This window comes from Musa acuminata, chromosome BXJ1-7 (assembly GCF_036884655.1).
Source record: "Musa acuminata AAA Group cultivar baxijiao chromosome BXJ1-7, Cavendish_Baxijiao_AAA, whole genome shotgun sequence".
In the NCBI taxonomy this organism is placed as follows: Eukaryota; Viridiplantae; Streptophyta; class Magnoliopsida; order Zingiberales; family Musaceae; genus Musa; species Musa acuminata.
Window position 1 is genome coordinate 41,139,661 of NC_088333.1, and position 14,966 is coordinate 41,154,626.

General features: G+C 36.5%; 1 protein-coding gene across 2 annotated transcripts; it reads left to right on the top strand.

Moving 5' to 3' along the window:
• Positions 1 to 332: 332 nt before the first annotated feature.
• Positions 333 to 13,767, top strand: LOC135679456 (3beta-hydroxysteroid-dehydrogenase/decarboxylase-like). Of its 2 annotated transcripts, XM_065193232.1 has the most exons (10): positions 334 to 874; positions 986 to 1,156; positions 5,096 to 5,212; positions 5,314 to 5,393; positions 9,549 to 9,747; positions 10,573 to 10,690; positions 10,921 to 11,095; positions 11,448 to 11,604; positions 13,019 to 13,085; positions 13,172 to 13,767. In XM_065193232.1, the coding sequence occupies exons 1-10, from the start codon at positions 401 to 403 to the stop codon at positions 13,318 to 13,320; spliced, it is 1,707 nt and encodes a 568-aa protein (XP_065049304.1). In that variant the 5' UTR covers positions 334 to 400; the 3' UTR covers positions 13,321 to 13,767. The 2 variants fall into 2 exon arrangements, with proteins under 2 accessions (XP_065049305.1, XP_065049304.1); XM_065193233.1 differs by lacking the exons at positions 13,019 to 13,085; positions 13,172 to 13,767 and adding an exon at positions 12,057 to 12,455 and having other exon boundaries at positions 333 to 874.
• The last annotated feature ends 1,199 nt before the right edge of the window (positions 13,768 to 14,966 follow it).

Genomic DNA, 14,966 nt, shown 5'->3' on the forward strand with positions numbered 1-14,966 from the left:
GACCTATTTGCACTAATCTAAATATCAAATGGGTCTTTATCTGACACACTCGATACATTTATCGAATCTATCGATTGTAAACTTATGACAAACTCGGATATTAAATTTGGATTGGTTCGTATCAGTTCTTTATTCTTCCGTACTATCGTTATAGAGTACAAAGAAACTAAAACGAAATCAAGATAAAAGAAATATTATCACTACTTAAGTGTTACAAAGGCATAAAACGAAATCTGGAAGCCCAAAAACTACCGTTACATAATCCGATCCGTTGTTTCTCTCTCTCTCTCTCTCTCTGATTCTAGAAGTGTACAAAAGGAAAACGAAATCAAGAAATAAAATATTACCGTTACTTTCCAAGCCGTTGCCTCTCTCTCTCTCGCTCTCTCTCGTCTTCGGCATGGCGATCGTCGACTCCGGGTCGCCTCCGATCGGTCCGGATCCGACGGCCTGCACGGTAATGTTTGGCAAGTCCACATACCTCGGCCGATCCCTCGTCTTCGCCCTCATCAAATCCGCCGGCTGGGCCGTCCGGGTCGCTGACACCCTCCCTCCTCCCTCTCTCGGCCCGATCCAGTCAGACCTGGCCGCCTACTTCCACGTCGATGTCGCCGACCGCTCCAGCCTCCGCTCCGCCGTCGCTGGATCCGCTGTTGTTTTCCTCGTCGACCCCCTCCCGCCGTTCCCCTCGCCGCTGGTGGGCGGGGACTTCCCTCGCCTCCACGCTCTCGCCGTCGTCGGCGCCAAGAACGTCGTCGCCGCATGCCGGGAGGCCGGCGTCCTGCGGCTTGTGTACACCGGGTCGGCTGACGTGGTCTTCGACGGGAAGAACGACATCCGCGACGCCGACGAGTCTTTGCCCTACCCTCATAGGGTTTGTCCCTTTGATCCTTTGGAATTTTCTTGATTTCTTTACTATGTAGGGTTTTGGTGGATCTTTTCTGCGATATTCTACCGTTTAGTGGGGTTTGCTGTTCTTGTGCAGTATGAGGATCCCCTGAATGAACTGAGGATGCAAGTGGAGGTATTGGTGTTGAGTGCTAACGGAAAGGATGGCCTGTTGACTTGTGCTTTGCGGTCGGGCAATATTTTTGGGCCAGGGGATCCACATCTAGTGCCTTTTCTGGTGCAGGAAGCTAGATCCAAAAGAGCTAAGGTTTGGATAGTCCGGATTGTTAATTACTTCTCTCAGATTGTAGATTTTTATTTGGTATGAAGATTTTTTGAAATATTTTTTTTAGAATTGAACTGCTAGATTAATATTGTAGGAAAGAAATATGAATTATGTATATCATCACTGGACTGTAGTTGTGCCTCCTTTTATATAACTAATTAAATTGGACATATGTTTCTTTCTTCCTCGATCATGTTTGATCTAACTGAAACAGGCAAATCTTATACCCTCTTGGTAAAAAATTGGCTTTTATAATCTCTCATGTACAGCTGTTCTTATTTTGCATGAAAACTTGGTTTGAGGTAGAATTACACAAAAGTAGTGGGATATAATATACATTGATTGAGTGAACACTGATGGAATAGGGCAGCCAGCTGAAACTATCTAGCTACTGAACTCAATTGAAAGGGACTGACCCAAATTTGAATCATGAGTCTATGTTAAAATAAAATATTATACAGAGTATTAATGGTGATTGAAATGCAAACGTTGAACTTTTTTGCAAAACCCACCAACCAGGATCAGGAATAAAATTTTGCATCCTTCCGCATCCTTCAATAAAGGTTTGTTCTTTGAAATGTACTCGTCTTTAGATCCACATTCTTTTTTGCCTTTGTTTGTGATTAACTTGATGCTGATAATGGAATTCACAATTTATTTTGATGTCCTATTTGGTAACTCAAGAATGATATGTTCTCTGCTGTCTTATTAATGCTTGGAATTTCCTCTCAGGATGGTTGCTGTGCCATGCAGCACCAACTGGTTACAACTGGAATGCTTTATTTATAACCCAAGACAACACTTGAGATGTTAATGGAAATATATTTTTCAACATATTTCTTATTCCAGCTCAAAATATCTTACAAGATTTGAATATACTTTCCTGTCAATCAGGTTGTTAGGTCATCCATATTGGTGTTAGTCTAAGAATGTCAAAGGATCAGCATATTGAAGCTTTTCCTGATCCTAGTGCAAGTTTAAATTTAAGTAACCAAACAAGAATGAGCCTGGTTTATAGTGTTCTTTTATATGTGTTAGTTTTTGGTCTAACTTACTGCCATTAACTGAGCTTGAATTGTGACCAAATTCGAGTCTACTGGTTGGCTTCAATTCAGATTTGAGTCAGTTATAGACTTCTTGCTATAAGTTTTTTCAGTTGGTTGACAGCTTATCAAACTAAGAAGTGGATCTGCAATTGCTTTAACTCCATCTTTCAACATTCCTTATAAGTTGACCTCAAGTTTCATTCTAGCAATTTGCTCCATCAAGCGTAGGATGCTCCTTTATATTTTGCTAAGATCTTTAATCTTGTGATTCCTGTCCTACAAAGCAAAACATATCCTAGTAGCTTACAGCTCAATCATTAAACACTTGAGAGTTCATGCCTTCATTGGCAACCAGAAGCCATAACAATTTAGGTACCAAAGGTAAAGAAATTATAGGTTTCTATTTGATGCCTAAAATATATGAAAATGGTTGGTAAAGTCTATAGACTGGCCACTAAAGCCTAAATTTAAAAGCTAAATCATAGGCAAAATTAACTTATTGATGCTAAATCAAGGTTCGCATTACCAGTTCGTACTAGTGTATCGACCAATCGTCGGTATGGTACGTACCAATATGTATCGATATACCATATGTCGATACACTTGGGTGTATCAATGGTATAGTAAACTTACCAAAAAATAGCTCCAAAAATATCTAAAAAAAAATGGATTATGATTTTTAAATTAGAAATAAATATATATTTAGTATAATTTTAGCAAAATAATCTAAATTAGGAAAGAATATTGATATATCTTTTCTGGGCTTTGTGGAATAAATTTATGATACGTTCCAGACCTTCATTTCGTTAATACTGAATTATATATAAACAAATGATTTGAATTGTTAAATTATTTTTTAAACAACTTAAAGTTTAAGATTCAAATGAATCAAGTAATTAACCGATAGATATACTTGATTCTACCACAAAAAAGAATGATAGGACTTCACGAGCGGTGGATCGGGATCCTTGATCCTATATATCTGTATATCAATTTGATATGTTTGTTTGACTCAATCTTGAAAATGATCCCACGACATAGTATACTGATACATCGTATGCCATTGGTGCATCGATGTGGTGATAGTCGTAGTCTGATCGTCGTGAACTACATGTGTCCAAGGCAGCTCCTAAGGTAAGGACGATTGTGGCATGTATTGATGTGAAGTATGAAGAATATCATAATTCTACTTTCATCATTGATCTGTTGTTTCGTATCATAAGATCAACTATCGTACTATTGCTCGGAGAAGTATGACTAACTATTACTGTGCTGTTGTTGATCGTAAGATTCTCCATAATACGACGATTATGAATACGATGAGCTTCGCTCTATGTTTATGTCATGTAGGCTTTGTCACATCTGTTCAAAATCATCTACTACTTTCTCTTTCCCTTTCTATGTATAAACTTGACCAATACCTCATCTAGCTCCATGATCTGAATCTTAGGTGGCACGTGTAAAATATTGCTCTTTGGTCCATGCACCACCCTCAAATTATGTAGATGGGACCATTGACTCCCCGATATCATCGCCATCATCGGTCGAGGCACTGCTGTTCACATCGTTGTCATGTCTCTGGATCGAGCAGGTTGTTGAATGTGATCGATAAGGTGTCTCATCGCCTGACTTGGTTCTTTCCAACGGTGCTGCTGATGTTACTGTTTTCCTCTTTGTCTTTGCCTTTGCACATTAGGCGGATGATTGTAGCGGAGGAAAGGGTTTAAAAACCCTTACCTATAGTTTAAATGATCAAATTGATTGTTTGAAATAGGGTTGTCAGAGCCCTTGATATGTAATGGTTGAAATCCGACCGTTATCGACCGATATAGGTCAGTAACAGTTAGATTTCGACCATTACCGACCAGTGCAGACCCCATATCGCTCAATACAAGGTGGTCATGTAACAGGTTCAGTTTTATGGTCTCAGTGCATCGCTTGATCACCAGTACCATTGCAGCCTTTGATCACATCTCTAATAGTAAATTTGAATATCATTTTGACATCTAATCATGATGGTTGCTAGCTGTTTGGCAGACAGATGCAGTTGAATTTGATGCGTGAGATGGGCTGAAACAAATTGATCAGGATTTTGCCTTTTAAAACCTGGCATATTTTCTTTTAAAAGTTGCAATAATATGGTGATTATGACAAGCAATATTTTATATTTAACATATATTTCTTGATCATACATGTGCTATATATAATTCATTCAACCTTTCCATATGGCAGAGATGTGGTTTGCTGAACTAGGGTGCATTCACTGATCTTGGGTGGATGTGCTTGTTAGTGGCACTTTGCGTCAACCTCCCGTCTAATCTTAGGATACTTGTTGCCGTAAGTTTGGTAACACGATCTATTCTTTGAATGGTAAGCAAGTGGCAGAAAACACTATTATAGATAATAAACTATGAGGTTGACTTGTGATAGGGCTGTGAATGGCAGTCATAAATAGGTGAATATTTGAGGAGAACAGGAACTTCCATTGTTTGACAAAAAAAGTCCATATTTCCTGAGTTCAAATATCTGATAAATCTATTGAAAATGATTAATTGACATAGTCAAGCGAACAAAGTGTCCAAAGAGGTCTATTTAGAGGCGGATCACAAAGATATACATATGATAAAGATGGTCAGGAGACATATAAATGCTTTGTTGTCTTTAAGAAAAGGTTTTGGAAAATGTTGTAAGTTAAGGTTAGAGCTTTTCAGTTTGGTCCTATTTTTAATTTCAATTGACAGTATTCTTCAAGATTCCTATTTCTGTTACATTTGAAACTTTGACCAGGCCAATAAATCTATTTTTTTTAGTTTCATATAGCAGCAAATATTATGAATACAGTTGCAACTCAGTAATCAACTATTTTCTGTTGCAGTTTGTCATTGGAAGTGGTAAAAACATGTGTGATTTAGTTTATGTGGAAAATGTGGTGCATGCCAACGTTTCTGCAGAACATGCTCTTAGTGTGGCTCCAGCTTCTGTTGCTGGAAAGGTATTATTCTCATACTGTAGCATGGTATTTGTCACATGCTGTTTTCTTACATAATTGCTCCTAAAGCTGACATACTATTTTTTGTCACTACTTTATTGCAGCCATTTTTTATTACAAATGACAAACCAGTGAAGCTTTGGGAGTTCATTTCAAACATATTAGAGAATTTGGGATATCGAAGGTAACTTTAGAGGATAGTTGTAAATTTTACTTGTGTTTATTGCATTTCTTTAGACAGTGAAGTGCATAATTTTTAAATGGTTTTGGTTAAGCATGATTGTGCATAGATTCACTCAAAATCTCAAATATATGCATGTTTGGCCCCTTGTTCCCTAATCATATTACTAACAAATCACAATAGTTCTTTGTTGTCTTCTATATGATAGTTCATCGTTCAAACTATTGATAGAGATTCTGTGAATTTTTCTCATCATTCTCATTGTTTTTAATGTTTGAATATTAACTAGTTCTCTGCTGTAGTTGATTGTTTTTCTCATGGCTTTACAGTTTCTAGGATTGTGAATCCATGTTAAAGATGAAGCTTTTAAACTATATGTGATCATCATCCTTCTTGTTTATATATTGAAAATAATTGCTGATTTATTGCCTTATAATTTTCACTTTAATGAGTATAGACTTACCAATATAAAGTTTTAATGGGTCGTTGATGCTCTTCATTTAGAACTGCTTTTATTGGCTACTTAAGGTGTTCCAATATTTTGAAATGATTGAGGTCTTCTTTCCCAATTGCAAAAGAAAGGGTGAAAAGATAAACATCTAGGGCTGTGAATCCATGTTAAAGATGAAGCTTTTAAACTATATGTGATCATCATCCTTCTTGTTTATACATTGAAAATAATTGCTGATTTATTGCCTTATATTTTTCACTTTAATGAGTATAGACTTACCAATATAAAGTTTTAATGGGTCGTTGATGCTCTTCATTTAGAACTGCTTTTATTGGCTACTTAAAGTGTTCCAATATTTTGAAATGATTGAGGACTTCTTTCCCAATTGCAAAAGAAAGGGTGAAAAGATAAACATTTATGATTCTTTTTTATCTAGGTCTTTAGGTTGCATCTGGGAATACAATTGCATTTTTAATATGTAACTGGAAAAAAGGATTTAAGTGATTGTGCAGTTGTGGAATGCTTTGAATACTTGGTAAACAATAGATAAAAACTATATTTTAAATATGCATTGGGTAAAAGTTGTTTAGTAAAATTGTATTTGAAAAGTCCATTACATATTTTATAACAAATATACTCTTCTAATATTTTTAAAATTTATTCAAAAGTGAATAATATATTTCATTTAAATTAAAAAGTAAATAAATAAAATGAATCTATGTAATATTTTTTTTTTTAAATATATACCAAATAAATATAATCATATAAATAAATATAAAATAACCTTTGAAAATAAATAAATGAAATTTCACCTTATAGAAAATATAAATCATGTTGGTTCTCACCAAATCATTTTGACAATCTTGTAATTTTAGATAATTTTATAGGATACTTTGGAAACCTGAAAAATTACATTAACATTCTCCAAATGCTAAAATGCTAATGCTACTCTGAGGTAGCATCAATATTTGAACATTTCCAATGAAGCATCTAGGTTAGATACGATTTGAAAAAAATTACTTAACACCGATTCACATTTGTGATGTGCATTGAGGGCCCAATGCACATTTCAAATGTGTTCCTAAATGCACCCTTAGACCTTGTCAACTCTTGGTTTTGATGAATAATTTACTCAAGAAAATCTTGTTTGAAGTTTCAATAAATTGCAATTGGTGCATAATAATGATCTAAATGAGACTTATATGTAATGTAAGTTGTGGTAGAAAAAATTTAAATGCATATTAATACTGCCTCATCAAATGGTAAGTACATTAATATGATATATCACTTCTAGTAACAGGAAACAATAGGTGCATATACATTTGTCCATTGTTGTACTTTCGGATAAACTTGATGCTTTAACTAGCATCATAGGTTGCAGCAACACACAAGCAAAAAATCTCTTTCAGGTTAGAGGAAAGGGAGGTTACAGTACAAAGAAAGAGAAGAGATACGTCCTCTATTCGAACAAGGTCCTATATGGATCTCTACAATCAGTATTTCATTTCTTTATCTTTTTTGTATCAGTACAAGCCAGTATATCACCTGATATATCATCATTATTCTAATCAGACTAGTTACCGAAATTGGTATCAAATTGAAATTTAAAACCTTGCTTCCTCTTAATATTGTTTCATTATCTTTCTTTTGTCTATGTACATTCTTCTCTCTTCACTGTCATTCACTGACCTCAGCTCTCTCCATATGTTGATCATTAATGATCCACAGCCAAAACCAACACAATTTGTAGATACAAAGCGATCTACCTTAGAGGTGAATAAAAAAAATGAAAACAAGTCATTCATTTTTTCCCTTGTTGACTTCATTTCCAACTCCACATTTACCTCAAGCATAAATTGATGAGTGTCATCAGCAAAGATTCTGACAAACTTATACAACCTTTTAATCCTACTTCTAGTGAAAATTAATATGCAATTTTGATATAATATTTAGATTCTGAGAACCAAGTTCTTTGAGGATAAAGCTTGGGATGATGCTACGGTTGCTTCATTGCGACCTATGTCACCATGGTTGTGGTTAGGGAAACAACTACTTTGCTTACATTGACTTCTCTAGACCCTGATGGGAGCCATATGCACTAGGTTCAGCTTCTTTTCAAATGATATTCCTATGCTTTGGGACTTCTTCTCTGCCACGACTTTCATTATATGATTTGTGGCCTTTAGTAAGGTACATTGAACACACCTGTCACGAACGGTCGTCGCGCACCCGCAACAACTCCGTTCAACGAACCGTTCGTCGCTCTCATCTACATGTACAGTTACTTGGCAGCCTATTTTTCCTTGGTTTTGAGTCATTTTGCTTGTAAAAATGTAAGTTCGAACAAGCTGCAGCGTTGCAAAGCGACCGCTCACCGAACCGAGCAAAACAGCCCCAAAACTGCCCAAAACAACTCCGTTTTCGTGTGCCACGGGCTGATTTTTGGAATCTGCCTCCGCTCACCAAAACGTCAGTCATCTCAGCCCCTTTGAACCCCCCGGGTGGCAAAGGGCTGGATGGGGCTTCGGTATAGTACCGAGCGTTGAACACTCATTCGCAAGTTCGCACGTTGCCTTGACGGGAACTGGTTGTCGCGCCCGGGACACGGTGAGCAGCTGTTTGTGGGCTTGCAGTTGTTCGTTCAACCTTCTAAAGCCCTTGTTTTCCTCCTCTCCCTCTTTTCTCTTGTGCACGCAAGGTGCTCGCTGAATTGCTTGTAAAACTTCCCCTCTTTTCGCGAGACGCCGGGACTTGTCCGTCACTCGTTCTTTCGAACTAATCAACTTTCTCTTTTACAGGTCCTTCGGGACCTGCGAGAGGTTACAAGTGGGCTGATCTTTGCGGAGCAATATCGCAAGGGCGAAACGCGACTTAGGCAACGCAAGCTAAGTTCGCTTCTTGGCCGCAAGGGTGCCTCATGCCTTAGGCAATTCCAGCTAAGTCCATGACACACCGGTGGCACAAAATGGACTCATTCAACCAGGTTATCATGGCTTGGATGTTTGAGAAGATTATAATATCATTAGGGTTATTATATATGTTCAATCACATGTTGGTAGGACACTATGAGTTTGCAATTAAATTAATGGTTTAGATTTAGATTTTTCTCAATGTGCCATTATACATTAGTCAAGAAGTAATTTTCAAGAGACAATACTTGATCCCGCAGAGGATTTTTGTTTTTGTTTTTTGTTCTTTTCTTATATATTATTTTTTTATTATACAATTTTCCTTTGTATCTCAATCTCCTTGGTTATTTCATTGATACTTGATATTGATACTTTATATGCTGCCTAAATTTCAAACAACTCATATTGTTTAACTGGTATAGCAGACTTATCCAGATCTCATGTCCACTCTTTTGGGTCATGTCAGTTGTCTAATATATTTCTGAATTTGAAATATAACATTTTGTTGAACACATCAATTATTTGATAGAATATTGTGAATACCAAGTGAGACAAGCAAAGCTTTTGGTTTTGAAGGTTCCTATGAATCCATCTTGTAGAATTTTGCATTCTCTTCATATCCTGTCAAATATGGAATGTTTTCATTTTTGAATTATGAAATATTTTCAAAGGTAATTTGTAAAGCTTCCACTTGATCTAGATATTTCTGTTTTCTGCTCAAATAATTCTTTTAATTTTAATTTCTTAAGTTGAATTTCATACTCTTTCAAGGAGTTGATGATGTATGAAAAATTTCAGGCCTAGTATACATCTTCCTATCAACCTTGCTATGATAGTTATCTTGCTTGCGAAGCTGGCCGGTGACAAGTTGAGAGTTTGTAGATTGTCCAATTCAGTTTTTTCACCTTCCACTGTTTATTCCCTCTCATGCTCAAGGACTTTTGATTGTTCTAAAGCTAAGACACTACTTGGTTACTCACCAATTGTGTCATTTCAGGTAATTGCCTATATTGTTGCTATCTTAAACATTGATGTTGTGATTTATTTCCATTGGCATAGTTCACTGATGTACATAGAAATTAGCTATCAGTGAAACTAACCCTCCTGCTATAAGAATTGCTGTAAATAAAGAGAAAAACGAAGAAATTCTGGAAGAATTTATGTAAATATGTTTAATTTTTATTTCTGGAATCGGACTTTTTAAAATAAAATGCAAATTAGGTGCTCAGAGGAAGGAAGGAATTTCTTGGCTGGGTAACAGCACTGAAACTATACAGGTGCTGAAAGATGGGTCACATTTTCATTTTCCTTCTATCTTTCAAAATTTTAGAAGTAAAAGCTCTGTTCGAAATCTTTCATATTCTTTAAAAGAGTCAAACAAAGTAAACATTACTAAATATGTTTTTACCTCCATTTCCTAGTAGTAATTACATTTAGAGCTCAAAATGGAACTAATGTCCTAAGTTTTTGCTGTTAGCTGTAGAAGCTATCATGGTCGTTTAACAAGCTTGACAATCCTGACATAACATCCCATTTGCTGTTTCTACATCATTGTTGTTGATATCATTACTCATTATGCAAGAAAGGTTTTGGAGCTTAGGACAGTGTGCAGACATGTTTACTGGAATTTGCTCGAAGTGTAACCACAGGGAACTTATGATACTAGTAATAGTAATAATGAACTATCAAAACATCAAATGGAAACCTGGATTTCAAAAATATGCAAAGAGTAATTATGTCTTACCTTTGTCTATTATATATTGCATGAAACCTCGTTCCACTCATCTTGTGTGACTGCAGTTCTTATTCTGAATGGTGACAGGAAGGCATTGAGTTAACTGTGGAATCATTCTCACAATTGGCAAAAGGCTCAGGCAATGCACTAGAGCGAGATTGGACCATCACATCAAAGGCGGATAGAATGTTAGGCAGTGGAGTAGGTTGTTTCAGCAACTTCATCTAACTTTTTCATTTTAAATTTGCCTCATATAGTTTAGGCCAAGATAGGAGCATACAGTCATGTATGCTTACTTGGATCTAACAGTAATCCATTTCTCTTATGCTTTGTGTAATGATTTATCACCCTCTTTTAGTTGCATTGCTGCTTCTTTTGATTTATTTCTGCTTATATACTTTCAATATTGAAATTTGGAACTCATATTTTATGCAGTTGCTGACATACTTCTGTGGAGAGATGAAAAGAAAACTTTTGCTTTGGTACTTTCATCATTTGTGCTCTTCTATTGGTTCTTCCTTTCTGGAAGAACTTTTGTTACATCTGGTGCTAAAATCCTGATGGTGATTTGTCTCTCGCTTTTTATCCAAGGAATTCTACCTACAAAAATGTAAGTATCATATTGTATTGCATGACACTGAGCACTACAGTTATTTAATATTACATTTCATTTTTTAACTAAATATGAGGTATATAATTTTGTGATGGTAAACTTAGTGTACCAAGTATCAGAATGTTGTGTTTAACTTTGAACATGAGCAATATTACTTCTACTTTACTGCCAAGTACTAGTAAATAATGTATTCAAAAGCATGATTACTTGTGTTCAAAAGAGTAACACTTATTTCATAACTGTAAACTTTGTTGGAGTTGGATTGCAAACTCAAGTAAGATTGAGGTTAACCATTTTCTCTTTTTCGTTCGTTGACATTCACATCCTCATTCAAGATCATTTCTTACAGGTTTGGTTCAAATATCGAGAAGATACCTCCCTCTTGCTTTGAAATCTCAGAATCAACCATGAGAGATGCTTTTTTTGCTCTGGCATCTTTATGGAACGAAGGCATTTCAACAATGAAGTTACTAGCCCAAGGTGATGACTGGAGTATCTTCTTCAAGGTTAGACACATTACTGAGATCCTTTGACATGTTCCTGGAATGAGCTACTTTCACATGCAAGATTGTACGTAAATATATATTGGTTTTACGCAAGTATAGATATATTTTACAAAAACACAGCTCTTCAAGGGCACTATAAGATCAACTGTCCTAGGTGTAGCATGACTCCAAATATGCATGGTAGCCATGCAATTTGAAGTTCTCAAACATCCAAATTAAATCAAGCTCCTTGTTCTTCCAGCTTGTGACCTGTTTGAGTTCATGAAACAAACCTTTAAAATGTTTCAATTTTTATCAGTAGCTTTTTGGTTTCTCAGATCTACGTATGTGCATATGAGCTTCATTTCTACAGATGCAACCTACAACTTTGGTGCCTGTGTTGCCAAACATATTGAGCGTACTCTATTCTTGATGTTCTTTAAGTCTGACCTTTTTTCAAATGCTGGTTGAAGACTCATACCACTCCCTGGCCATGCTGGTACACATCCCCATATGCAGGACGTGAGAAAGATGGGGAGAGAAGAGGGGAGGAGAGGAGGAAGTGTCAACAATTGTCTTTAGATGGACCGACATTGCTGTGGTTGCGCCATGTCAAAAGCAGCTTCCCTGAGAACCTTTTTCTTAATTTTTTTTACCATCTAAAGACCTGTTTTTGACATCTGTAAACAGTTGTCAACAATTGTTCTCAGCTATCCAATAAAAAAAAAAAAATAAAGAACCCCATTTTGACTGGGGCGAAATCGCCTCCAGTCACCTACCACTCTGATCTATATCTTCTTTGTTTGCTCTGTTGCTGGCACCTGCTTCATCTGTCTATTTTCATCTGCTCTTCTGCAACAACATAATCCAAATATATAGGAGGCAAATGCTGATAAAAAAAAAATAATAATAACGAACCCCATTTTGACCTTGGCCAAATCGCCTCCAGTCACCTACCATTCTGATCTATTTTCTTAGTTTGCTCTGTTGCTGGCACCTGCTTCATCTGCCTATTTTCATCTGCTTTTCAACCACATAATCCAAATATATAGGAGGAAAATGCTGATCATGATGATTTGCAATCATACATATGACTCCAATGACCATATTTTTTGGAACAGTGATAAATAACACTTGAAATTTCTTGACTCACATGTGCAACCCATAAAAAATGTTGAACTTTTTTAACCCGCCTCCATGATGCTGTACAAAAACCTGTGGCTCTCTGGATGTCTGTAAACACCAATTTGTTAGCTACTTAACTCTGTGCACCATCACATCGACTTAACTGATCATCATTCTAGTTAACTCACACTTGTATTTTCTATTGTATCAGTTGGTAATTTCTTGTTAAACAAACAGTTGAGAATGAGTTTTTGGTGTAAATTTCACTTGATGCAGATCTTATGACTTAATAACTACTTAATTGATGCAGGCAGCAGGTTGTCTCTATTTTGTCAAGTTGTTGCTGCATATTCCTATCTCAGTATTGGTTGGCCTTGGTAAAGAACCAACTCAACACTTCCACTATAATCTTGGTAAAGTAAATTTTCTTTCATGCTAATGTTTGTCTTCCCATCCATTGCAGGATTGGCATCTCTGTTTACTGTCTTCATTGTATATGAACAATGTGAGGAGGAAGTTGACAATCTAAAAAAAGCAGCTGTTGTTGGACTTGAAAAATTAAAGGAACCATTGATTGCCAGACTTCCAAAGTTCTTGATAAATAATTCCTGATAAAGAAAACAGTGGTGAGGATGAGAATCAGGCCTTCAATAAATTATGTTATGTTAAGGCTTGATATTTTCCTCATCCTAAGCAATCAGCTCATGTTTCTTCGGAGTTGCAACAAATACCGTACTTTCCCAAAAGATGTGACTTGCTGTTTGTCCATCATGGCCTTTTTCAAGGTATTATGGATTTAGAAGTCATTTTCTCTTCACATCATGTATGTCGAGTTTACACGCTCAGTTAGCTTCCATATGTGTGTGATGGATTTAGAAGCCATCTGTCAGTCGAAATGAGAGAGAGGGTGTTCATCTTTATATGGGTGTGATGGAAGAGTAGTCGCTTGAGGTCTCATCTATGTAAAACTTGATTGATCTTAACACTGTCTACAGATTGTTTCAAGTGATCAGAGTTAAAATACGAGTACATGAAATGAAAGCATGATGTTTTTCTTGATTCTAATGTCCTCTGCCTTTAGGAAACATGTGTCATCATAGGCTTCAATACATGTCTTTATGTACCAAGTGCTTGTGTGCTTTTCTCATGATGCTCGAGTTTAATAAGCCAAGACGAAGTCTCTGCTTGCTTTGGTATCATTGTAATCGCAGCCACAAACAGAAAGTGGTTTTGTTGCGACTTGTTATCTTATCTACTATTACCAACGGGTCCTCGTCACCTTTCACCTGTTTGCGGCTGTGAACTTTTCGTAAAGAAGCCTAAACCCCCAAAAGGATGTCAGATTAACTTAAACGTCGAAAGGATTAGGCCAGAAAACTTTTTTCGATAGTCTCAGATGCCACCTTGGAGTCACTTAAGAACCACTCAAAACTACCTCAAAACCACTTAAAGAACCACTTTAGAATCATACAAGATTGCCATCGAGGTCACGTCAAATGCTCTTACGCCCTTGGACTCGGACCATGTCGAGTCAACTTCGACATCAACGATGAATTTCCCTAATATTTTGACGTTAGAGAGAGAGCTTTTATGTCATATAAATGTTCATCCATCAATCCTCTCAATAAACACTCCAACAAGGAGGCTATGCCTTTAACCCACAATCTTTGTCCTTCACTCACGTTGACTACTTCAATATAAACGTCGATGTAGTACTTATGTCTGTTCAATGATTTAGGCCTCTCGCCCTTGAGAATAAATTCAAACAACTTGCTCGTCCTCATTGAGGTGTTCCTAAACCTCACTTATCAAGTGTAGGCACTCGCAGGTATGTTTTAGAAACTCGGCACTAAGAGGAGGGGGTTATGTTGTGAATTAATACAACGGTAAAAACGTCGGTTCTAAAAATTTCATTTTGTACGATAAAATTGATTTCGAAATATGTTAACTTGAAAGTGTATTCGTAAATGTATTGAAAGCAATAAGCAAGTAAAGAGATTTGCAATAAGATAAATTGCACAAAAGAAAGGACAAACCGGATTTTTATAGTGGTTCGACCGTCAAACTTTGAGAGGAGTTCACACAATATTATAGCAGTGTTTCTTTCCTTTTTTTACTCTCAATACTTGTGTTGGTTAACCAGGGATGAAAGGGACATTTATAAGCTTCAAGTTGATTCAAACTCGGAACCAAAAAAAATCTTATCCCAGGTTTCCTGGGTACTAGCGGTACCACCGTTGCTCTTGGGCGGTACTACC

Coding starts and splice junctions, on each gene's coding strand:
- LOC135679456 (XM_065193232.1), top strand. CDS start 401: ATGGCGATCGTCGACTCCGGGTCGCCTCCGATCGGTCCGGATCCGACG. Junction 9,748..10,572: donor CACCAATTGTGTCATTTCAG/GTAATTGCCTAT, acceptor GAATGGTGACAG/GAAGGCATTGAGTTAACTGT. Junction 13,086..13,171: donor CTCAGTATTGGTTGGCCTTG/GTAAAGAACCAA, acceptor CATCCATTGCAG/GATTGGCATCTCTGTTTACT.